The sequence below is a fragment of the Eupeodes corollae genome, chromosome X, assembly GCF_945859685.1.
Source record: "Eupeodes corollae chromosome X, idEupCoro1.1, whole genome shotgun sequence".
NCBI lineage: Eukaryota > Metazoa > Arthropoda > Insecta > Diptera > Syrphidae > Eupeodes > Eupeodes corollae.
In genome coordinates, this window is record NC_079150.1 from 2105836 (window position 1) to 2132578 (window position 26743).

At 31.4% G+C, this 26743-nt stretch overlaps 2 protein-coding genes across 5 annotated transcripts; both read right to left on the minus strand.

Moving 5' to 3' along the window:
* Window positions 1-588: 588 nt before the first annotated feature.
* LOC129953345 (5'-nucleotidase domain-containing protein 3) lies at window positions 589-8065 on the minus strand. Its single transcript, XM_056066467.1, has 8 exons — window positions 7669-8065; window positions 7095-7270; window positions 6796-7023; window positions 6411-6706; window positions 1733-1919; window positions 1521-1661; window positions 1315-1466; window positions 589-1241 (listed from the first exon to the last, which is right to left on the minus strand). The coding sequence occupies exons 1-8, from the start codon at window positions 7892-7894 to the stop codon at window positions 1037-1039; spliced, it is 1611 nt and encodes a 536-aa protein (XP_055922442.1). The 5' UTR covers window positions 7895-8065; the 3' UTR covers window positions 589-1036.
* Window positions 8066-13712: 5647 nt separating this feature from the next.
* On the minus strand, window positions 13713-23434 carry LOC129953322 (glutamate receptor ionotropic, kainate 2). Of its 4 annotated transcripts, XM_056066410.1 has the most exons (17): window positions 23282-23434; window positions 23109-23223; window positions 22863-23044; window positions 21182-21709; window positions 20069-20230; window positions 19731-19982; window positions 19494-19669; window positions 19382-19435; window positions 18402-18566; window positions 18182-18334; window positions 17881-18084; window positions 17603-17806; window positions 17425-17529; window positions 16079-16336; window positions 14817-15014; window positions 14257-14647; window positions 13713-14192 (listed from the first exon to the last, which is right to left on the minus strand). In XM_056066410.1, exons 4-17 carry the CDS (start codon window positions 21564-21566, stop codon window positions 13915-13917), a joined length of 2985 nt encoding a protein of 994 aa, XP_055922385.1. In that variant the 5' UTR covers window positions 21567-21709; window positions 22863-23044; window positions 23109-23223; window positions 23282-23434; the 3' UTR covers window positions 13713-13914. The 4 variants fall into 4 exon arrangements, with proteins under 4 accessions (XP_055922385.1, XP_055922383.1, XP_055922386.1 ...); XM_056066408.1 differs by lacking the exon at window positions 22863-23044; XM_056066411.1 differs by lacking the exons at window positions 22863-23044; window positions 23109-23223; window positions 23282-23434 and adding exons at window positions 15135-15869; window positions 21789-22800.
* Window positions 23435-26743: the final 3309 nt, after the last annotated feature.

Consider the following 26743-nt stretch of genomic DNA (forward strand, 5'->3'; position numbering starts at 1 on the left):
CATTGACTAATTGTCAAAATTACAAAAACAACAATATAATCCCATATTCGTAAAGGAAGTAATTTTGGAACTAACTACTGAGTTTTGAGGGCAAATTTCATAAATTAGAGGAGAAATGACAGCCATATTTAAATGAATTTATGAGTCTAATTTGATTTCCGGTTCAGCTTGAGTCAAACCAAGACGGCTACCAAGGATTTATGTCTTTATTAGAGTGTTTTTGAATGTTAGTTTTATTGCATCCTTCAGTCTTATGCAAACTTCCGCACACAGACAAATAATATTTTGTTTTTACATGGCAACCTCCCCGTGGCCAAACATCTGACAGTTCCTACATTGAGCAATACGATTTTTTTACGTTGATATGCCCAATTTACTTGATTGAAAACATGTATTGTTATTCACAAGTTTTTTGTAATACACAGTTTTACAGGGGGTATTTTATTTTTTTTTTTGATAGGATTGATTTGCGAAGCCGACTGGTCCATATTTTCAAGGAGTGGATATATGGAATATAATCAGTAGTTTTAGATGGGCGATGAATGTAATTCATTTTTGCTTGTTTTGAAAATATTAAAACACCTTAAATGTATTCTTCGTTTTTCAGTTGTATTTAATTTAAATAAAGAATTTGAATTGAGTATTATTAGTGCTACAACATAATTATCACACTTCGTTTTCAATTCTATTTATACACTTTTTGTTTTAAATTCTAACATCATAAAAGAGACTTGCATGCTTAAATGCAAATAAATATTATTTACATTTATTAGTTAACTTAATTTAATAAACGAGTAATAAATAGGTAGATAACAAGCATAATTTAAATTTATCTATTTGACGAGACATGCGAGGAGGGTCTTATTGTTGCACTTAAAAATTAGCATGTCTTTAGCCTCTTCTATTTCTTTCACAGCTTGGCCTCGTTGAGAAAATAATTAAAAAAGGTGGGACTAAAAAGACACGTCTTTCTTCAGATTCAATTTGAATAATTAATATTCCTAATTACAAGAAGATCTAATTATGCGTTGTGCGCTTACATAAAGTAAGATATATATTCATGTGGCATAACACCTCTCCTGGGATAAAATGTATGTGCTACAGAATAATGGAGTAAATTGGTAATATCACTCGTGTAGATATCAGCAAATCGGAATAAGCGTCTTGAGAAATATGTTGGATTATGGTAGGTGCGAAACACACTACCGAATTGTGTGTTGAATACTTTTTTTGTTTCATTCCTGTCATAAAGAAATAAAAGAGTAAATATTAATGCGTTTATTTATAAAATAAGTTCAATATTTTTAATGTTACCTTAATATATCTCTTTCGTTCATCCAGTTTTTTAAACTTATTTGAGCTGCTTCGGATTCGTTATCTTGGTGATCTTCAATTAGTTGTGTAAGCATTTGTAACCAGTTGGCATTTTTCTTAAATTGCTCGTCGTTTAGTGTGTTTATTTCATGCTGGTAAGTAAAACGTTCTTAAGTTTTGAATTTTTAAAACATTGTTCAACTTACTGTCAATTCACTGATTATTGCACCCGTACGCCAACCATGTTCCAATGTTACATCAGCTAAATCACTGTACGGATGATCACCAAAATATAACACAGAATGTCCATGCCATCCTGTTAACTCTTGAAGTTGTTTAACTGTACCCTGAGTATTAGAAATAAAAAAAATAGCAAATAAAAAAAAGGACCAAAAGGATTTATTGCAAAACTTCTTACCTCATAATAAATTTTACCTCTTTCGAGCTTAGAAACTCTATCCCATACATGCGTGTTAGTTTTTTCGTCATATAAACGTATTGGCCGAGATTCATCAGTGAAAAATTTGGGTTTTCGGGCTTGTACTATAATTACGTCGAAATAATCTCTCCAATTAGAACCTGCCAATAAAGTCATGCCTCGATTTCTATAAACAAAAAATAAATAAACACATGCTTTGTAATTCTTATCGCACTGATTTGAGATACATAAATTGTTATTTATAGTATAAACGACATCTATGTGAAAGTTTGATATCCTATCCGTGGTATTTTAGTTTTCCAAACTCAGGCTGAAAGAATTTCTGATTTGAATTTTGTTTGTTAAGAATATGTTTATTATCCTAAGAAAAATAGCTAAACACAGAAATGGGCAACTTTCAGATTAGCACACCGAGCCAATAATAATTATTAAAATTTCTCAATGAACTAAAAACAAATAAAAAGACTTTTTCCTGTGTAAGAAAGTTTAGTAAAAGAAAGAAGGTTTGGCAGATGAAAACTTGTATCTCTTGAGACGTCATAATGGTTTATGTTTTTCCTAAATGATGCACCAAATTTAAAGAATAAGAACTTTTTTCTATAATAAATAAACACAGTGCGATCAATTGGAGGGAGGACAGCATTTGAAAGGAGATATCAATGCACATTGGTTTTGAATGTCTGCACATTGGAATGAGTGGTTAATGTTGAGTCTGGTAAAGCATTTCACATTCGTGTCGTAGTAAAAAGAATCTCTGTAGTTCACAGTATATGCAAACTTGCTTTCACTGGTAAATTGATGGGCATTCCTGGAAGAACTGGTATCACGATTAAATTTTTTTAGGGGAGGAATGCCACTGGCTATTTCACTAGAGCATTGTTTATGAAAATAGAGATGACAGACATAAATTTTGAATTAATTGATAATTAAAATTTGTGTCTTTTATTTATGTTCCAATCTTCTTTTTGTTGCATCGGTTTTAATAACTAAATGTAAACAATTCCAATTGAAAGATTTTTTTTTAATTATTAAATAAATAAGTAAATGTAGTGCGAAATAAGGTATTTTTTGAATTGATTTGAAATTTTCTTTCATACAATTTCCAAGTTTTTTTGTGACACTCACCAAACAATAATTTGGTAACATAAAACGCAAAATTGTACTAATGATGATTATTCATGTTATTTCAAAACCTTGATGTTATAGCCTTGTTAAGACGAAGAATTCTTCAGATATTAAAAGCCAATTTAAAACTAAATTTCACAATTTCCAAAATCATGGGTCTAAACTTTAGTTTTCTTACTTGCGTCTTAAAGCCAAGATTTTCATTCATAAAAAATGTCTAACTCGAGATTTTAATCAAACATTCCATTTTTATGGTAGAGAAATAGAAAAAGTGGGTCCCTTGTTTCCGTCCGTCTGTCTGTCTGTCCTGGCCAATACACCCCAAGGCAATAGGCCAATTGACTTCACCCCAAGGCAATAGGTCAATTGACTTCAAACCTGAAATAATGAGATTGAGCCGATTAAGGGTTTTTTCATTTCTGTTTAAGACTAAATTTTTTTCTAATTCGATATATCCAAACGGGTCATCAGTTTTAACGCAAATCAAATGTCAAACGTATATCCCATTTGTCGAATTGAAAATGTTTAAATTTCTCGTTTCAAGGTCCTTAAAGTTGAAATAAAAGATTTTTAGAAAGATGTGTGTGCGTGCGTGTGTCTACGTTCGGGGAAGTTTTTTTCGTGGCCCATAGGTCAAGAACTAGTAGAGATTTCGACTAAAAAAAAATTTTGTTGTACCTATAATAATGCACAATGGTGCAGAAAGGACTCTCGAAAAATTGCGTGGGAGGTTTTTTTTAACATAGCAATATAAAAAAGAACATTATGGTTAAGCCAAAATATCTCACGAACTAATACCACTTAACTTGAATCAAAAAAATCACTATCATTAAAAAACGTGTAAGTTAAAATTTTCTTTTTTTTTACACTTTAAAATTTTCAGAAAGTAATAAGCTAATAGCAAGCGTCAAACTACGATTAGAGACTTATCATAAGTGCATGTGTTAGTTGTTATTAAAAAATATTACAATTAAAGCTAACACACGCAGAAAATACAAAACACAATTAACATTTAACTATTACGGAACAAAACATAAAATGAGAACGTTTACGATAGTGGAGCACTGGTTCTAAACAATGATTTTAATCCCACCTTATTTAAACTTAAATCTATCGTGAACAGTTTAAGATACATATATAAAATGCTTATTCGACTTAAAGCTTCATTCTTTCAATAGTTAGTTCTATGGAAGTCAATATGTATAAAGTCAAATGTACGCTGGAGATCAGTTCCGCCTCGGTAATTCAAATGTACACAAGATAGCAAAGAGTTGATGAAAAAATACTAAGTCATTATTGACACGCCTTAGATGGAGAGATTGCTTTTGAAGAAGTAGAATACGATGTTCATAGGGAGGTAGATCATAAGGATCATCCCAAGGAACACCCTTTGGGGCAAAGCGAATGAAATTATGTTGAATTGATTCAATACGTTGTCTATGAATTTCGTAATAGGGAGTCTATACCTGCGAAGCATATTCAAAATGGGGACGAACATGGCAGTTATACAAAGAAGAAGTAACATAGGGATCATTGAACTCCTTTGCCCAGCGTTTTATAAAACCAAGCATAGAACTTGCCTTATTAACAATAAAGTTAATGTGGTGTGTAAACTCTAAGTTGGAACAGAAATGTACACCTAAATCTTTAAATGTGGAGACACGACGGAGCTTTTGCTGAGATATACAGTAGTCAAATACGTTACTGAATAGTTTTTTTGTAAAAGTTATCCTCTGGCATTTTAAATGGTTGAAAGGCTGTTTTTCCCACACCAAAATGTGAAACTATCAATGTCGGGTTGTAAGTTTTTCCCACACCAAAATGTGAAACTATCAATGTCGGCTTGTAAAAAAAATAAGATCATGGGTGGACTTTATTATTTTAAAAATCTTCATGTCGTCAGCAAAAATGAGAAGTGACGATACATCGTTAATAGACAGGATGAACAGAAAAGGGCCAAGATGGCTTCCCTGGGGAGCACCAGAAGGCAACAAAAGGTTCAGAATGACAATTTCTAAATTTTACCTCATAGGATCTGCTTTCAAGGTATGATTTAATCCAAGCTATTAAAATGGTGGAAAACCAAGAGCTTAAAGTTTAAATAAAATTATAAAATATAACATCAAATTATTCCGTGGCTAAGTTGGTCAAAAGCTTTAGAAAAGTGAGTGTATACATAGTCAACATCATAATCTTGTTCTAAAGCGTTTGAACATATGTTGGAGAATGTAAGGAGATTTGTAACGGTTGATCTTTTTTTAACAAAACCATGTTGCTATTCGCAAATGAGATTTTTACTAAAAAATGCTATACTTTCACAAACAACTTGTTCAAACACTTTAGGAATGCAAGAAAGCTTTGCAATGGGCCTGTAGTTGCTTATACCATACTTGATTCCTTTCTTGAAAATTGGTGTTAGAAATGACTTCTTTCATATACTGGGAAATTTGTCTGTTTTTAGAGAAAGTTTAAATAACAATGTAAGGGGTTCAACTAAGGCATAACTACAATTTTTTAATACTATCGCGGTAATACCATCGGGACCGGCTGAACAGTCATCATTCAACGCAGAATATTGTAGGTACGTTGTTATTTGAATACAAGGGATATTCAAATAACTACGTAAAATCCTTATTCACTCAGACTTTTTACTAATTCACTAGTCTTTCATTATTTCTGTCTGTTTCGAATTATCATATTCGTAAGATTCTCCACTAGACGTTCCCCAAAAATTGTGCAGATATCACCCTATTCGACAACCACTACGAGAGTACTATGGTTTTTATATAAAATGGTGGAAGCGTGGGAGACAAAACAGAAGCCTATGGCATATCAATGTATACTTTATGGATCTCAGATTTGATTTGAACGTTTCGAAAGGTAATTACTAACCCAAGAAAGAAGAAATTCACTAAAACGAAATGCACGCATTTTCGATAAAAGAACTTGAGGCCAAACTCTATTATTTGCCTTTGAAATATGAAATGCAATAATCTTACTTTCTCCAAACCCATGTAAAGACTTGTTGCACTGTTAAACCATGAAAACACCAATGAACTTATAGTTTTAAGCCCATAATGCCGGGCATTAAAAAGCATTCGTTTTTCAAGTTATTTCTTAAGCTAAAAACTAATCAGCGTACCAATGACCTTGAAAAGAATGGGCTCGTGCAATTGGACCTGGACAGGTTTGACAAATGGTGTATTCCATCCTGCAAAGAGATCTGTAGAGTAGGACATATGGAAAAGCTTATGCAGTGGTTTTGCCAGCGATGAAGAACACCTCTTCTGAACAACAGAAGGGAAACTATCCGACTCGGCGGATTTCAGAACGTCTTTTAGTAGTCTAGTAACATTCCATATATTCGTTTTTAAGTAAAGCAGGTGTCATGTCAATCACTGATGGGCAGATATATCACTGCTCAAATTTTTCATAGCCATTAATGCATTACGTTCAAGAATATTCGTTAGTGAAAACACCTATTTCACATGGAAATGGAGGGTAATTTTAAAACTAAACAAAATTTACTTACACAAACGGAAATGGACTATTGGTAACTAAAAATAATTTCTTTCCAGCTTTGATTAGCCGCTCGAAAAATCCTGGCAATAACGGATTTTTTTCAATGAAACTTTCTGCATCTTCCAACACAATTTGATGCATAATTGGATGACAACGCTGTACAGAACTCTTGACATCATCAAATAATATCTCTGGATGATAATCAATGTGATTCTTTTCGAAATATTCGGCAACATTGCATAGCAAGCACATTTCTGGAACGGAGAACAAATCCGCTAGCTGCACCATTTTTGCTTTAACATCTTGCTAAGGAAAAAATAAAAAATGAAATAAAATAAAAGCAATAACAGAAAAAATTAAACAAATAAAAAAAATAATAAACAACGACGTTTCACCTGATAGCTTTTAGAGTGTCCTTCAACGTAAGCAATTGGTATTATTCGGTTTTTGTAAATTTTTAAAACCTCTGAGTCCGGAATTTTCGTCAGGCCCCGATAGACTGAACCCAATTGAATTTGCAAAAAAGAATCCAATTTTAGTAGAAGACCTTTTTCGATGTCATAGTGAAGACCGCGTACAGCGAATCCGGGCTTGTATTCGAGTTGGGCAATTTCTTCGGGATACTGGAATTAAAAACATGTTGCTTGTTTTCCGTCCTTTTTTTAAAGGAATTCATGTAATTTTAAAAATATACCTTAAATTTTTTTATCAGCATATCACGTCCCAGGTTGTAAAGCAAGTCATGCAAACATGATTTGTAACAGGCCAATGTGTAATCATAATCAAAGCCATAGACTTCAACTTCTTGCAAGTCGAGCTCGTTGCAAGCGAATACCCCTTGCAGGTTAACATTTTTGGGCAGTTTCTTAGCTTAAATGGTTGAAAAAAAAACAACAAAAGATATTTAAATAAGTTTTAAAAGCTAAATCAAATGAATATCAATATTTATTTTGAAATTTGTTTATAGTAATATATGATAAAGCTGTTTATAACATCAAACAAAACCTAGTTTCACTTAAATTTAAAAAAAAACTTGATGCGCGAGGATGATCGAATGTAGGTGACCATTGAGAATGTTTCGGTTGGATGCCGCGAATGTGAACAAATGTAAACTTAAAGCAACATTTGATACCTCTAATAATTTAATGTTACACCTACTTGTATGAATATAACTGACTGTTCACAAGGTTTAAATTAAAACCTATTAAGATTGAAAAAAGTACCCATTTTGATGGATGAACGAAGAATCTAATTGATGTACCACTTACATTCGAATGTTTGTCTGCTCTGCTCATAAATTAACTTAAAATCATCCAGTGTTGATGGTTTATTTGTACAAAATGAAACAGCATTAGATGTACGAACCCTGCCACCGATTTCCTTAATTGGTTTCAAAAATGATAAATTAACCAAAAACGGATGGCTTTTGGTTAGTATTTGGCGAGTATTCACAATCAAGGGAAAATTAATGCGGATTGATTGCGAGAGAATCATTTCGATTTAAAATAAATGTGTCCAAAACTTTCGAACACACAATAAAATTCACTTAATTTCAGTCAACACCTTGTTATGTACTTATTGGAAGAAGAGAGATTTGTTTTCATTTAAAAATAAAAACTAACTGAATCGTAATCGAGCACAAACCAAAAATACTTTTTTTAAAAAGATGGGGATCTCAGAATGACATTTCTGTTTGCCTACAACCTACTGGGGACTAAATGGGAGAAGGTGTGCGAGAAATGATGCAAAAACCAAACCCATTCTCACACTTAGTCCTCAGGCCTTAACAATCCTAACCAATAGAACCTGAAGTGCTGACATGGTCTTAAATTGGAAGAATTGTATGCTTTTTAATATCAATTTAAATAAATGTTGTAAATGTATATTAAGTAAAATAAAATTGACCAAATACATATTAAGTGATTTAATAGAGCGGTATTTTGTTTACTTAAATTATTTGCGAACGCAATATGATCTGCAACTGATTGAGTTTAACTGGAAATGGACAAAAGTAGAACTCAATACTTTGTAAAACAAAAAAACAGACTTGCTTATACATATTTTCTACATAATAACCTACAATACTAAAGAACAAACTCTCCAATTTATTCAGCTGTAGTTTCTTTTTGTGTATTTTATAAATTTTCCTTAACTTTTGTACTATATTTCTATGCTGCAATATGTTATTTTTTTTAATTGAATTTTATAAAATAAAGTTATGAAATATATTTGCTTTTTTTCGCATTGTCAAACATTATGCTTTAATAAATCTTTGATTTTTTTAAAAGTTCCGACATATGATGTGAACTTTATAACATTTAATAAACTCGACTGTATTACCATTTTAATGGACCATTCGTTTGTTTTCCTCAAATACTTTACTGCCACTGATTCAATTTTATACAAAAGATTATTAGAATATCTTGAATATAAATCAGTTAAACGCTAAAACAACTTAACAAGAAGTTTTTTTGTTGGTGAAAATGAAGTTAGTGTATAAACCAATTTAAACAAGTGTAGAGGCACCTCAAATAAGCACTTTGGAAAAGTCTCCTAGGAAATAATAACATTTATTTTTCGTGGTGAATTATGAAACGTCAATTATTTCATTGAACGTTGAATTCAATTCTAATACTAATGCTTGGATTTTTTTAAAAGCCATTCAAATTGTTTTTGTTTTTTTTTTTTAAGCAAACTGGATTTAAATAATAGTGCTAAGTGGCCACATATTCAATGGACGAACCGTAGCTTAATCCATATATATGAAAGATATGGACAAATTACGAAATAAGCCCGTATGTATCCTTATTTGTACAGTTTTCAATCATACTTTCCGTGCTCCTGAGGATAACCGGTAAATTTAAACTGTTTTTTCAAAAAAAAAAAATTATCTAGGACCTAATTCATCAAAAACTCATATGAAATGCATGAAATCCCTCTTACAAAGCATTTTATTTGCTCTGTATTTATTCAACTGGTTCTATTATTATATTATTATAGTTCTGATTATTTTTTTTAAACATTCGTGTTCCTTTGATATGTAACATATGTTCTTTTGTAGGAAAATATATGTATGCTTTCATCAATCAAGAATGTTATTCATAGATTTAATATTTATTAATCAAAATGAAATGAAAAAAAAAAATAGTTGCAAGCTTAAATTATTGAGAAAAAAACTGTTTACAAATATACTTGGATTAATTAATTTAATATAGATTTTATTTGCAAACAATATATTTAAGCCATTAACAAACATTCAAAAAATTAGGCTCGCACAACTTGATGATTCTGCGAACGTATCTTTGATACGAATGGATACAATAATCCGAGGTGAATTCTGAATTTCGTGGTGATTATTGTAAATTAATGAATTAATTATAATAAACTGAAGTTGAACATGCTTTTTTCAAAACAAAAATGTACATTTGTTCGCTATCAACAAAATAACTGCAAAAGTAAACCTTAAAACTGACCTTTTCATCAAAAAAAGTAAAAAAAAAAACTGGAAACAAAATTATTCACCTCTTCATTTCCTTGTTGCTTTGCAAAGTGCCGCTAGCCCACCGCATAGTTTAGTAAGCGGCTCTTGCATCTAATCATGGACTAATTGTCAAAATTACGAATCCAACGATGTAAACAAACAGGTGTTGGAAAGTGGAAAGTACGAAAGATTCCCATCTTGATAAATGGAGTATTTTTGACACAAATTGTCTGAAGGCCATCATCAAAGGCATGGCTCAGTTCTCATTTGAATTATAGCAGTTCAGCTTAATCTGTCACACGAGCATGGTTAGTTAATTGGCCAGTTTATATTTCTAAGAATTCTGAAAATTTTCTTAGACGAATTGACAAACCTGGTATATGATATATGAAAATTATCTATTAATTCTCATACAGCACTCAAATTGGCTCAACTCTCCGCCGCACGAATTTTGACTCGCTTTTTTTTATTTGATAGATATGTGCAAATAAATAATTATTATGCATGTCAATTTAGAGGGACATTTATTTCTATTAATTAATTTACAAAGTTCACTTTTTCACATAAAATACAAGCAAAAATGGTTGACTTTGACATTTCTTCCCTGTTCTCAGTTCAGTATTGCCATACTAGTTTTTTGTTCTTGAAGATATCTTTGATTTTAGTGTTCAAAGGCAAAAAATACTTTGCATATACCCAAACTCACACTACCTATATCCTATACTGCGCCAAGAGGGTTGGCGACAGCGGGCAGCAGGGCGTCCCTTACATACCTCGCTGTTAGTACGCGCACCGTAAAACATATTCTTTTGTTATTTTCAGAAAATTTTATAAAGACAACGTTTTGAAATTAAATTTTTGACACAGTGCTTTGTTGCCATATTTTGAATTTGTCCATATCAAATACATTCGATGAAGGTATTTTTTTTTAATTTTTATTTTTTATTGTAAAGTGGTAAGTATGTGATTGATATGTATTTAGCAGAATTGTGAGGCCTTAAGCCGTTTCGTGATTGCAGCTCAGCCTTGACTCCATCTGGAAATAAACGGTCATCTTAAATGGCCAAGGCGTTGACTCTCTGACGTCGTAAACCATTTTTACGTCAAATAGTCAATGGGTTAACCGTTTACCTTGACCTTCTAATATAAGATTAAGACTGTTTTCCAAAATATATTTTGCAGTGCAAAACAACTGTGTTCAAATTGAAAAGATTGAGAATTTATGCATGGTGTACCTGTTTGGAAACATATTTCTCTATATTTATCCTTTGGGGAGCAGATAGGTCCAGAGTTTTAATACATATACAATTTTCATTTATTTTAATTTTTTCATTATTTTAAACTATGGACTTTTACATGCATATCAATGTTCGCTTGAACTAAATCAACACTTTATGTACAAATATATGTAAATTGAAATGAAATTTTAGCGGTTGCACGACTATTTTAAAATGGTTTTGTATGTTTGTCAGGTGTAATTAATTACTTAAGTAATAACGTTACATAAAATGCCCATCTAATTTTTAGGAATTTAATTTGGGAATTAAGATCAACAAACCTTAACACTTTAAATTTCAAATTTAAATTAACTTATTTTTTTATTTGTAACTAAATCTTTGTCAATTTGAATTTTCACCTCAATTATTATTGATTTCTTTATATGGTGCTAACATCACACCAACTGAAAAGAGTTTTAAATTAAGACAATAACTGATAAGTTTCTACCCCGTTTAAATATTCTTAACAATTAAACATTTAAAATATATTTTGCATATGATTAAATATTTTGATTTCAAAGTCGTTTTTTTGTAAACGAGGTTCATTTTTACTATTATTTGAGTTCTGTTATATTTGTAAAAAAAATTAGCTGAATGTCCAAAACAATATTTTATGTGAGATGAAATTAATATGAAGCCAATGTTTTTAATTTTGATATTTGAGTTGAAAGTAAATTTTTAGCAAGATTTAGTATTGTTTTTTCCCAATATATAATATATAATATAAAATTTAACTCAAGTCGCTAGCGTCATTGGTTCAACTATTTTTAAATTGCTATGGTGCAAAAAATTCTTATTCAATTTTGAGAGTCCTTTCTGCATGTTTCTGCACTACTATCCGTTTATTTGAAGTCACTATCTCCACTGGATCTTGAGCTATGGACGACAAAAAAAAGTCATATTTCATTATACACATTCTATATAAATTTTAAGTTTTTATACAATTATTTGACGTCTCAAACAAAGGGTTAATTTACGAAGAATAATAAATAAACTTCACTTACCGAAAAACAGCAAGCGACAACACCATTCCCATATTTGTTCTCAAAAGCTTTTAAAAAAGTACACATTCTGAAAGCTCCCAAACAAAATCCAAAGAAAAATCCACCATGATTTGCATTAGCGTGGAAATTGTATCTCTAATAACAATCTGCTTATTTTCAATACATACGAAGAGGGTTGTTTGTTAACACATTATCTATGAGTGTGGATTTGGCTGCGCATGGTAAAGGTCGTGCTCGTGGGGATGTACGCTCGTCGAAGCGTAATTAAAACAACAATTTATGTGTAAGTCAGTGGTTGAATTTTCTATTTCAGTAGGTAAAAAGGGAATAAAACCACTGACTGGCACCATTTGCAAGAAAAAAGCTCTCCTATAAGACGTGTACTGACAATTTTTGTTGGACAAAGTATAGCTCTAAATTCCACTGGAGAATTTGTGCTAACAGAAATCTGTCATTAAAATTGTGTAAATTGGCACACAAATCCGTGGAACGATTTGTTTCATTTTGAACATAAAAGTATCAGCTGTTCAGGAAAATGATCGATCGGATCGATTTTAATTATAGCTATAACTGGCCCCTAACTGATGAAAATCAACAGCTCTATGTTACTTGATACATATAATTTAATAACGTGGCGTTTAGTTGAGCGCAAACAATTTATTCGTTGCAGTGTGGATGGTATGTGGAACGCGAATAGAGTTTGACAGTTCGTAGCAACAATACTGCAATTCGTTACTACCAAACTGTTTTTACAAAATGTCTCTATTTCAGAGAACAAAATTGCAAACTTATGATCCTAACATTAGTGTCAATTGGTTTCTTATAATTTAAATGTGTTTTTATTTGAAATTCACTTTTTTAAATATTTAAAATCACGTTTGTTCGTCTATTCATTCATTCGTTGTTCGCTCTCATGTGCAAGGCCTTTAAGACATTCCAAGGTCCTGCTGTTTCAATTTTTACTAATGGATTTTACTAACGGCTATAAACGGAGCTTAAGCCAGATTTTCATTTCCATTCCATTTAAATTTTATGTTTGGATCTACTTCCGCCATGTACCTGAATAGAATTATCAATTCGTATTTGATTCGATTCCTCATTCTACTCTCATAACCGGATTAAGAAACAATATATGCTAAGCATTGTTGAATGTCAATACAAAATCGTGTAGAATTAAATGGGTCGTAAGCCCAATACTGCCTATGGGCCGATGCCCCAGTTACTTAGTTAAATTTCTTGGACAGTATTCAAAAAAGATGACAATAAAATCCATAATTTCTTTTCGTCACTAGAATACTGCTCTATAGCTCTTGTCCCAACTTCTTTCCATATTTTTAACAAATTATGATCTAGTAAAATAGCTTGTTGTGTTCCCAAACTAAGGCAATTGAACAGTAATACTTGAGCCTTCATGAATGCTTATCGCCATCGGCTTACTATAGGATTTGGCGTAGGTGCGAGGTATCAAATTCTTTTGTATTTTAAAAATCTCGGTTTAAATTCTATTTTATATAAACATGTTCATCTCACACGTAAAATTAGACACGCAATTGGAGACTTCCTTTCCAAGAAATCTTTATTACTAATCAATAGTTTCTAGAGAAATTCGTACTATTTTTTCAAATTCATATTCCATTTATCTCTCATACAAACAAATAAATGCAATACATTCAAAATGTTCTAATATTTCCTTTACCCTATTAACTTATTTTTATTTGTTTTTTTTTTTATTAATGTTCTATTTGTTCTATATTAATTTAAAAAATTATAATGAACTCCATTTATGTGTGACATTCCAATACTTCCGGGAACATAAGTTGTTCCAGTGGCACATTTCGTGCAGTTTCTCTTAACTGCAGGACGTTGTTTCGATGCATGGCAGTGCATAGCAAATCGTAGTTCTTCAGCCATTTCTGAACACAGGGATTGCCGTTCGGTCTGTGCATTCTTCTTTGAATTCCAACAAAACTCCAATATGGCAACGACAACAGCCAAAGCCAATCCACATAGTAGTACAACAAAAACGCCACCTGAAGTTTTTTTTTTCAATTAAAACAATTTTCTCCAAAAATTTCAGAAAGACTAAATTGTTACCAATATTTTCTACACCCAAAGCATTTGCTTTCGATTCCTTGCTTTTATCATCTCGATTACATACATCACCAGTATTTTTCCACCACTTGTCATAAAGGATTTGTATAATACCTTTTTCTTGTAGTTCCAGAATTGCTAATGAAATAATATCACGCCAAGGAGAACCCTTTGGTGTGGCAATGCCATAACCTTTAGAGTCAAGAAGTCCACCGATTTGAGTTAAATTACAGTCTCTTTGTACAGCATAGTCGAGCATAGTCGATTCCATAAGGAACGCATAATTTCCATCAAGAACCCTCTTAATGCCCTCTTCATAGGTTTTGACGAATACCGATGGCTTTCGGCTTTCCATATAGCGCCACATTTTTTGATAAATACCTATTTTCGAATCCTGAAAAGAAGAATATAAAGAGATAAGTTGTTGGGTAAAGAGAAAAGAAAGATTCACACAAGTTTTTAGATTTTTTGGGAAAACCTCTCTTGCCTTTATTAAGATTTCTAGGGCTACACATTTCATTTTTGAATTTGATTACATTGTTTATTCTAGATTAATAACTTACCCTAAAAAACGTCATCGTGGATCCTCCTTCAAGTGTGCCATAGGAAATATCAGTTTGCTCAGCCAAGTCTGCTGCACTTTCAATAGGAGTTATCATTCGCTCGACGGTAAGAAAGGCAGCTAAATTGGCAGTGTACGACGAGATAATAATCAGAGTAAAGAACCACCAAATACCACCAACTATTCTTGTCGAAGTGGCCTATAAAATAAACAAATTTCAATTCAAATATTTTGAATTACTGGTTTCAAAAAAAGCATGTCATATGATGTATTAGCCTAGTCTGGGAGAATGTTTTAAAATTAATTTGCATATTCCTACCCTTGGATACAAGTCAGATCCTTGTTGCATTAATGTTCCAATTGCGAACCAAAAACTATTTTTGAGCGTAAATTCATTTCGAATGCTAACCAATTCTGTTTCATCGGTATGAACATGCTCACACATTTCCCACATTTCATTCGGCTCATCGTCATTTTCAATATTATGATATATGCAATCTTCCCCCCCTTCATCATCGTCATTACGGGTGCTGTAATTACTATTATTTCTTTGTTGGTCGTTTGTAGGTTCATTATCGGGCTCATCATGTTCGTCGATTATATCAGCATTCTCAAAATTCTCAACAAAAATTGTTTTACTTTCGGTATCACTGCATTCATGTTCTTCTTGGTTACTCAAGGCTTCTTGGTCATGATGAACTTGATGAGTTGTTTTATTCGATTTTTTTTGTGTCGGCGAGTCTTTCGTAGAAGCTGTTCTCAATGAACTCACCAATGGAATAACCGAGCTCTGCACAATTGACAAACCTTGAGCTGCCTGCTGTTCCTGATGTTCCTTCATACGATCCCTGGCAGCTTGTCGAATTCGACTAAGCATATGCTCACAAGCCATCGAACATGGAGGCTTTGCTGGTTGCCATTCGAATGGTGAGAACCGAGCCACAATCCAAATGGTCAATGATACCAGGACATAACCAATTGCTATGTAGCACCAAATCTCTACAGCTAAGGGATTCATGAACGAGAAGAATTGATTTTGCACTCGTTCTGATTTCTGTTTGATAGGAGTGTTGTGTTTGTATCAATATCAATAAATTATAAAATAAAAACAGCAAATCTTTTTTTACACCACACAAATAAAAATATACTTTCTACTGTGATAGGCAAACTTACTTTACCAAATACTCAAATTTGTTTGTTAGTTATAATGAGGGAGGATAAATAAAATGTTATGTATTAGCTTAATTACGACTTAAAGTTTACCTTTGGATTAAGTCCAGATCCCTGGCGAAGGAATGTACCAGTTATGAACCAAAAACTATTCGACACAGAAAACTGATTTTCAACAATATCGGATTCCTTCAGGCATGGATGAGGATTATTCCATTCGTAAGGGGAAAATCGCGCCATTACAAATAATGTAAACGAAACTAAGAGATAGGCGGCTAGCACATATAACCAAATTTCCACAGCCAAGGGGTTCATGAATGAGAATAAACGTGTTGGTTGGCTGGTTGGTACCTACAGCAACAGAAAAATAAAACACTAATAAATATCAAACAATTATACATAATTGTGTTCATAATTCCATTTTTGAAATTAAAAATAATTTTAAAAAATTGTACTTTTTAATTTTATTTAAATAAATTATATATTAGGTTGTCAACAGTTCGTTGAGAACTAGGGGCTGATGACTTACAAATCTCAACCATTCCTGTGTGCGAGTCATTTTATCAGGAATGAAGAGGACCAAGAGTTTATAGCCGAATCCGAACGGCTTATTCGAGAAAGCACTTTTCATGGCAAGAATTACTTTTCGAGAATTCGTCAAATCATCCCAGGAGGCAGTCCCCTTGAAAAACTTTAGATGGCATCCGGCAGGGATCGAACCCTTTAGCATGACAGTCCAACGCACTAACCATCATGCAACGGGCACTGGATGGAGTGCCTAATAATTGCGCATACAGCACAATAAAACAATATTGTACTTTTGATAATTGCTTTTGCATTTCTTAGTTTAGTATGTGTTACAAGCATTCTAATTGGAACATTCAGCTTAAATTTACAATGCACACAGAAAAAATATAAATTTATTACTCAGGTACTATTAAAGATAAATATTAAAGGCGTCCGGTAAAGATTGAGGGATCCAAACTACTCTTCGGAAATAAAAGTGATATATCTCAAAGGATACTCAAAACATGTGAATATGTACGTTCAATGAATTTTGTTATTATACAGCTTTACGTATACTATATTAGTTACCAGAAAATCTTAAACTTTAAAAAAAATTTATTTTGACTTTTAAATTTTTGTAATTAAAATCCTATTATCAAAAAAGGTCAAAAAGTTATAAATATTTTATTTTATATCAATCATGTTTGGCAGTAATGGTGTGAAACATTCCATGTGGTTTTTAAAAATGTATGTAAGTTACGAAAAAAATGTTTTAAACAAAACAATTTACATATTTTGAGTACCCTTTGACAATACAATATTTAACAGGCACCCCGTACAATAATCAAAGCGATTCATTTATAGAACTATTAAACAATATTTTAGCAGTAAAACAAAAAACAAAATCTATTACAAAAATTATATTAACTTACTTTGAACAATATTCCTATTCCCAAATTCATAAATGGTTTCGTGAAATCAATAACACTTTCACGAGCATAATTAATTGTCATGGAAGCAACTGCTAAATCAGCTCTCTATTGCAACAAAATAGAAGGAACCTTACAATAATAACATTATCGTTTTTACAAAACAAATATAAATAAATACCCTCTCCATTAATTCCCGAACGATGCCATTCCAAGAATTTGTTTCTGGATTGAACACTCCATACATGGCATCAGGTACCAATTCGATTTTGTAATGGAATCCAACTTGTGAAGCTATTGCTTTTAGAAGATCGATACAAAATCCCTCATAACGGGCGTTTCCAGTAAGATTAGCGTCTTCTTTAACCATGACATAAGGCTTCTCCTGTATTTAAAAAAATAACAAAATGAATTTGAGAGCTTTCTAGTTTTCATCAATATCTAGCTAAACTAACCAACCTTTCGCGTCATTACAACGAGAGTAATGTTTGTCGAATTAATATCATAAAATGCAGATGGGTCTGTTACATTGACACCTTCTTCAGGATTCCAAAAACCAACCTTTTGTATGCGTTCTTGTTTGAGTTTGAGCAAGTCAATTTTGAAATTGTTTCGTCGACCTTCCCTAAATTGAACATTGCCTGTTAGTCCACTTATGCTGGCCTTTTAAATAGAATTTTAAAAAAATCAGTTTTGACTAAAATAAATCATTCATTCTCTTTTAATTGTTATTCACATTTAATGCCAAAATTAAGCTTACCGAATTTATATAATTGTACAGCGATAGACCATCGCTCCAGGGTATTTCAGAATCACATGATAAATTTGCCACAGTTAACGTATGACTCCGATCCAAATGCATTAATCCAGCAGCAAAGGCATATACTGAATCAAACATCAAGGCTGGTTGAGTCTGAAATTGTAAAGCGTGTTTGTTGTTTTCTTGTTAAGTTTTTGGAACTACTCTTTGTTTTTCTTACTTGAATCGAAGGTTGGCCGTCAAAAATAGTATGACCGCTATGTTGAAACTTTTTCATTTGATCCATAATTTTATTATATTGCTTACTTTCCACATCAACCAAACGAAAAGCTGTTATGTTGACGCTATTATACTTAAAGTCTTCTAAGTCAAAAGCTTCAATATCCTTTAAAAAAATAAAACAAATAAGTCAATAGAGTGGTTAAACACGACCAAGCCAAATGTATAGCTGAACCAATTTTAATACATTTAAAGATGCAATAAAACCTGGATAAGTGGTTTTAAATGCCCCGTTTTGATAGACACGTATGCGGGTTAGAAAGTTATAAGGATCCCGCTTGAGTGCACATTGACACTTATCATTAAAAAAAAGGAGAACATATGAGAAGAATTTGCAGTACCCGTGGTAAGTTCCTAGGGCTGTTATACCAGAGGTCTTGGGTTCAATCCCTGACTGTGCCATCTAATGTTTTTTTTTTCACGGGTACTACCTCCAAGAGTGATTTTTGCCAAAATTCAAGGTCCTCTCTACCCCTGACAACATTACTCACACACAGGAATGGTTGAGATATACATATATATTATATACTTGTATTTTAAATTTGTATTCCTAAAAATAACGGTTACCCATGCAGAGTCATGCTCTAATATTTTAGAAATCTAGAACCCATTGAGTGAATTGTTTATGAAAACATAATTTTTAAACTTTAAATTTCAAAACAAAACTTGAAATTATTTTTTTTGTGGCATATAGGAACTATATGGCAAATTTTGCAAACAGTAGTCCCATACAAATTTTGTTGGTCAAAAATCGAAAATTCAATTTTTTTTTGAGAAATGAAATGGCCTTTACCTTTAAATTTAAAAAGAAAAAGCATTGAGACAAACGCATTTGAATTTTTGAGTTGTAGCAAATCAAAAAAAAAATACAAATTAGGTATTAAATTAAAAGAAAAAACAACAATCGTATTCAATACTTACAAACGTTGTGAACATATAATGGTATCTGTAGTCGTTCATTTGCAACTGCAGAATCTAAAAGTAAGAAAAAAATATTGGTTAAAGTGCAAATACAAAAAAGAGTATAACCAACCCCTCGAAAAAATAAATTTATATGACTTGGATTTGTATCAACAATGAGCTTATAAATTTCTTTTTGTCGTATTTCTTTTAAAACTTGTCGATATGTTTCTGGCGTTGCTTGCCTTATATACATTTCAGCCTTAGATGTTGCTGTTGTTCTCATTAGTTCTTGCTGTTTAAAAAGTCCTGAAAAATCAAGTTAACAATCAAACTTAGTTATTTTTGAATTTTTTTTAAATATAAATACCGTTATCCTCTTCATAAATAATAGCAACTTTGGTCCAATTTAAGTAAGCCATCAAATCCCTGTATGCAATGTTCATATGCGTTTGAGAAGGATACAAATTTATTGAAAATTCCTTAACACTTTGGTCCAAATCGATGCGTGCCTCAACATGGGGTATATCTAAGGCTTCACATATAGATTGAATGTGGCCGCCTAGTAATGGATCTGATGGTCCAAATATCACTTGAACTCCAGATTCTAATTGACGACAAACTATTCACAGTTCATGTAGATTTTAAATAAAATAACAACAATAATACAAGTTTTAGTTTTTTAAGTATATAAAAGAAAATACTAACCTTTTTTCGATGTTCGAAATGAATCATCGCGAGGAACATATTCTATATCGTAAACTAATTGTGTATTAGGTAAAATTGTCTTATCTTTATTTATTCTATAGACGGCATATTTAAATGCTAATTCAGTACTGCTATCTTTTTGATCCTCTGTGAAGATAGCACCTAAAAATATGCAAATTATTAAGATAATGAATTTTAAAACAAACTTTGAAAATCATTTTTAAAATATTTCAGAAACATTTAAAAATTAAATATTTATGAATTTGATTAATATATATTTAAGAAGCAAATTTCTACCCATTAAAATTATCACTTATCCAGATACTATTTTTTTTTTCAGTTAACGCCTATTTCAAAGAGTTAGGGGCCAGTTATAGCTATCATTGAAATCGATCCGGGAACATTTTTAAATCGATATTTGACTATGTTTCCCTTCGATCAGAAATGAAAATTGTAGACTGATCGATCGGAAATGACCCAAAGAATTTTTTTATAAATATATTTTTCTATTTTCCGGACGGGAATTCATTTTCCTGAACAGCTGATACTTTTATAGTTTTATGTTCAAAAGTGAAACGAATCGTTCCACTGATTTGGGTTCCGATTTCACACAGTTCCAATGACAGATTTCTGTCAGTAAAAGTTTAATTGGTTTCTTAAACAGTATTTAGAAGATTAATATTGTGACTTGAACTGAGGCAATTTTATGAAATTGAAATACGTGTAAATCTCTTTTGAAATTTCCATTCATAACGGCAACAAAGAGATAGAGGTTATAATTTATTCCAAAACCTTGAAACACTCATGAGGAAACTTGAAACACTTTCGAATCCTTATTTATTTCTCTAATCAACTTCCGATATAAATATTTTTGAATTCTTCCGAAATTAATTTGAGAAATTTGATTTTGCTTGAGGTCTTGGCTTAGCGGTTCTGGATAAACAAGGAAATTTAACCTCGAAAACATACCATTTTATAGAAATAAACATTTGAAAATTGACTTCAGTTGACTGCAACTTCCTTATAAAATTCGTGTTAAACCAGTGAAATTTTAAGTACCTTTATATACGAATCAAATTTTAAAAACCACTAAAATTTAAAAAAAATACCTACCAATGCGTATAACAGGTGGTAAGGAAGTAACACCAATTATAAATGTAGCAAGAACCAACGAAACAAGAAGCCTCTGTATTGAATAAATTTTACTAAAATAATAACATCTTCGTTGTGGCAAGAATGAGGTTTCTATTGATCCTGCTGATGTAGTTGTTGTTTTTGTTTTTATTCTACACGGAGAACAATTAACGTCGAATCCAGCTTTGGCACAAAAAATTCGCTGATGACAATTAAAATCGTCGTCAAATTTGGAAATATATTTCGAGGAAGCATATTGTATCACTTGAATTCTTCTTAAATTCGGCGCTGATTTGTTTTGTTTGGCAATCATTTTAAGATCCTTGTCATTTTTGACAGCCGCTAACGATTTAATGGCAGTCATTTCATTCAAGTTTGTGAAAAATATTTTTTTTTTCAAGTTTGCTTCCACCTATGAAAGTACCACATATTCTTTAAGGATTCTTAATTTTGTGTTTCTTTTAAAGTTTTTTCTTAGCATTTCTCTTCCTTAATTTCTTTTAAGATCTGGAAATACAAAATAAATAAAAAAAATATTTTGTTAAATATACTCTATTTTTAGTTTTACTAAAATAAATTTTCTTACAATGTTTTTGATGCCATTAATTCAAATCCGAACTTAACTTAACGCAATAATTTATGTTCAAAAAATAATAACAGTTTTATTAGAAAAAATTAAAACAGATTTTAACCAATTTTTGCTGTAGCAGATAAAAACAAACACTTCCAATTGATTCCGGAGACAAAAACTTTTAAGCTCTTTTCTAAAACTGTTGACAATTCAGTTATAAATGTCGATTCGAGAATTATTTTGTTTAAACACTGCATAATTGAAGTTATGTGCAACATGACGAAAGATAGATACTAATTTGTGGGTTGCCTCAATTTGTCATAATGATATTAGTTTGGCTTGGGCGCTTTAACCTTCATACTAGCCTCATTATCAATATTGTCAATTTGTAACAATGTTCCCACTTTATGATTGTGTGCAAATTAGACATTTCTTTTATTTTAAAATCCTTTTTCTTTTAGTTTTTATTAAATATACACTAAAGTAAAATGGTAGTGCTGTTACAGCATCCGGCAACAAGTGATTGTATAGGTATAATAGTAAGGAAGGGAATATAGGCAAAACAGTAACAAAGGAATGGTTTTTGTTAAAAAGAATAACAGAATACAATTGCTGCATTTCATATAAAGTGGCGACACTTTTAGCCAGAGATTATTGTTGATAGTTGCGCCTACAATTGCAGCCATAAATACTAGGTATTGACCCATTTTGTTGTCAATGTGCATTTTAACAACTACTAACACATGCAATCTTGTATCGTTACAAAGTAATTTTGCCCATTTAAAAAATCCAAATCCGAGGCCGCAAAACAAATAATTGGAAATATGCACCTATTACAATAGAGCTACAAGGACTACGCGGCGCAATGAAGACGGCTCGGTGGCGAAAGGGATGCAAATGGGGGTGTTTATGTTAAAAGTTGAATGTAATCTATAAAGAAAGGTCGTAGTCGGATTTTGTTTTTGTTTTAAAATATCCATATTTAATTTTTTTAAAATTTTTATAAGTAAAAAAGTTAAGAAAAAACGGTATCGCTCGAACTGTGACAAAATTATTTATTTTAAATTATTCCACAGAATTTGCACTAACCAAATGTCCTATTCTATTTTTCCTTGTTGCTGAGCATTTTCGAAAGTCATCTTTATTTTCAGAATTTTGTTTTTGGCGGCACTTGAACGACACAAATTTTATGCTTAACAAGCACAACAAAAACTTTAACTACATTTTATTTTAAATCATTTGCAATTGTTAATGTTAAATTGTGGCAAGCACTATTTTAAAAGGGAAAAGGGATACTTTTTGTTGTCAGATTCAATTACTGGTAGATCTACTCACTTTCAAAGGTTATTTTGACTAAGAGCTGAGAAGGTCCACCCGCATATTCGAAACGCGCACACACACACGTAGACCTACAATGATTTAGCAAGAAATTGCAACTGAATTTTCCAATCTGAAAAAAAATTAAATGTGATAAATAGATAGGCATTTTCATAATTGTGCTTACCTACCTATATGGGCGGACTATGCGCAAATCGCAACAATTCGAATTGGAACTAAGAACTTGGAATCTTCAAAATATTAGAAGAAGAGAGAATTTAAGCTAAGAGATTCGTAACTTAAAATGTTTTGGCCAGGTTTCGAAAAATATAGCATTGGAGGGGTAGAATTTTATTTGCTGTTTACAGGGAAAACATTTTTAACGTTGCAAGTTTTTTCTTCTTAAAATGTATTTTTAAAAGAATAGAATGATGTTAACATATAATTATTGTATCATTGAAAAGTGTTCCTAGAAAGGCCGGATTTGATTAGGATTTAATTTCCATATTTTTGAGGATTTTCTTACCAAGTAACAGGTATCAAAGACGAAAGTCAAAATCATTTCTTCGAGTATGGACAGTTCCAAACAAATGGTTTTGAAACAACTGACAACTTTATATTTAATGGTAAATATAGAGTTTAGCATTTATGGAGTTTCTTTAAGCCTTTTTAAATTGTTAATCCTTGAGTTTGATAAAATTGGTGACAAGCAACACTTTTGTCAACGGTACGGACATAATCCAAACGAAAATTATTTTTATTTACGTTTTCCAATTGATTCGCGATATTCAAGAAAAGTCGTTACATATCTATGTGAGAAAAAATGGAATTGTATTTTTTCTCAGAACATACTAAGTGTCATTTAGGTTTCTTAAAAATGTCAATACGTATTGGACAGGACTTCAATCTACATAATTTTGTTCTTATGTTCTGGAAGTCTATATTTTGAAAGACTGACTGTTTAAACCGTACATATGCTTGCTACTTTCCCATACACTATTTTCAATTATTCTATAGACAAAGTCTCCTATATCAATTCAAATGGCCTCATCTACAACTTATCTACCCATACAATAGATGAAACTCATTTCAAATTCTTATCAAGTCTTATAAAAAAATACCTGCATGTGTGCATGCAATTTTCCAATGTCTTTTCTTTTATTTTATTCAGTTTTGTAGAAAATGTATTTTTTTGCAATGTGCGTTTTTTTTTTTATTATTTTTTTGAACTGAATTTCCTTAATCAATATGCGTACCATCATTTGTCGTTTTATAAATCTTGTGGTCCGGTTTAGTTGTTGGTAGATATATTTACCTAGGAGAGTTGGTAGTAACTTAAGAGACACGAATCTTTCATGGATTCGAAGAGAATACTTAAAAAGAAATTTTGTTGATTGCTTGATTGTTTTGCATTTTAACAGTGAAATGCAAAAATAATTAGTCGCTTGTTAGAAATCAAACTATAGCTTTAGACTTTATCAACAAAATATTAAAAAAAAAAAACAAGTACACATTTTTTAAGAATGAAAACTATTGGAAATCAGTCAAAAATTGAATCGATTCAATTCATCTGGTTGGATTTCAATCAGAAAAATTTTAAAAAAATCTCCAATGATTAAATGCAATGAAAACTATAACTGGCTCCTTAATTTTGATTACACAATATTTTAAAATACACGCTCTGAATTCGTCTGTTTTTCTATTGTTTCAACAAATGTATCTCCTGTGTCCTTGTGCTGCCGGCGCGGCTTGTCAAAAATCGACATGGACAAAATTGGAACGTGTCCTTTAAAGTATTGTACATCTAAATAGTTTTATACCATGTTTTAAATTTTAAAAACAATATAGTGGTCTAGTTGTTGATTAGTTATCATAACAATGTTGAGTTTCATTGAAGTACCAACAAATATCTCTATCATAGACCATGAACTAAAATTAAAATATTCTGTATGGATTTTTTTTCTTTAAAAATATTTATTGCAGGAAGTTTGATTTTGGTTGTTAAAAATTTCCCGCTACTGTGGAACTAGCAAAGCAGTTTTCCACGCACCTAAAAGAAGCACTATACTCGTAGTAACTTAAATACCAGTAACAAAAGGCGGTTACCACTTTGACATAACTCTTCAACGATTGAAAACAGAATCACACAATTGTCGGTATAAAACTAATAACGCTCAAGATTCAATGTTCTCATTTTGAATTCTTTTCATGAACATTTTTCATACATTTATTTTGAAGCATAAGATATCAAGATTTTAGCGGAATATAACATTCAACAACCATTAAATTTAAATTTTGTATTCGTTTGATATATGGCCGTCTTACACATTGATGATCTAGTGTTCAAGTTCGCCAATCGGAACAATAGGATAATATTTTTGGGCTCGTTCCTTATCTACTCATTTCTCTTTAGTTGTGTAAATTTTATTAACCTCCAGAAAACTTAATTTAAGAGCTAGTTTTAATTTGATCTCAGAAAGAAGGCAGGGGTAATCACACTCCTGAGAAATTATTTTTTTTAAATTTTTGTACGAATTCCTTTGAATTCAAAACTTGCAATATTGCATTAATGAACGTTTTATATCTATTAATTGAATATAAAACCTTTGCATTTCTCAAGAACGTGTAATTTGTGAGTCCCACACTAAAGTTTCTTCCCAACTTATTTGTTTTCATTTCATTTTTAGAGAAATTATGTACTTAAATGTACCTTTTTCCTTAAATTCAAAAATCCAACATTTTTTTCTCCAAAATTTTTAAGTTTTCTTGACTGACTCCTTTAAGATGAAAATATTTTCAACCGTTTCACGCAAAAAAGTAATTTTGTTAGAATTTGTCTTCTAGCATCAGCTCCTATGAGTAAGGATATTTATAAAGAGCAAGGACACTTATAACGATACAATAGACTTCCGAAAATTGAGTCCGAAAAAATACGTAATCTCCTACAAACAAAATATCACATTTGTTTAACTCTTGAAATATGTAAATGAAATTCTGGATCCGTCTTCGATTACAATAATGCTACCCAAAATTAAGTTCTTAAGATGATGTTATTCATTTTGAGATGATATTAAAATTTTCGAAGTAGGTATTCTGTGTTTAATTGATGTCATTTTGTTTTGAACCATGAAATTTTAAATTCGATTAATGGTTTAACCTTTTGGCCAACATTATTGACGTTAAGTTAAAAAAACGAAGACAATTAGTTATTTTATTATTATTATTATAAAATGTAAATCAAGTTTTTCAAATATTTTTGAAAGAATTAGATTCTTCTTAAATTGGCAACCGTTTAATTTGTCTTCAAAATTGCTCTCAATTTCGACACATGCGTATATCTTGCCTTTCTATAAAGAAGAAAAGCCATTATCACAAAAAAGAAACAAATGAAGGCATTTTCACATTTTCACCAGAGCAGAGACTATAGAAACGGACATTTTTTTTTGTGCATGTATTTGTAAGCTCTTTTTATAAATGTCCAACGAAGTTAACAAGAGCGAGTTTCCAATAGATAGAAAATTACGACTACGACGAGTACAAAACGATTCTTGAGGTTGAGGATTATGTGAAATCTCTTACAAAAATAGCCCACACAAAAATGTATACTCGATACTCCATCGAGACATTGTGCAACTCTCTCTCTCTTGTTATTA

Bases quoted from the DNA above. Each gene is read 5' to 3' on its own strand.
- LOC129953345 (XM_056066467.1), bottom strand. From the start codon at position 7,894: ATGATTCTCTCGCAATCAATCCGCATTAATTTTCCCTTGATTGTGAAT. The intron at 6,707-6,795 runs GTGAAACGTCGT...TTTTTTCCTTAG, and splicing joins GACACTCTAAAAGCTATCAG to CAAGATGTTAAAGCAAAAAT. The intron at 1,662-1,732 runs GTAAGAAGTTTT...TCTAATACTCAG, and splicing joins GAGGTAAAATTTATTATGAG to GGTACAGTTAAACAACTTCA.
- LOC129953322 (XM_056066411.1), bottom strand. From the start codon at position 21,566: ATGACTGCCATTAAATCGTTAGCGGCTGTCAAAAATGACAAGGATCTT. The intron at 19,670-19,730 runs GTATTTATATTT...TTGATTTTTCAG, and splicing joins TATTTATGAAGAGGATAACG to GACTTTTTAAACAGCAAGAA. The intron at 14,193-14,256 runs GTAACAATTTAG...AAAAAACTTCAG, and splicing joins TTTGGGTGTAGAAAATATTG to GTGGCGTTTTTGTTGTACTA.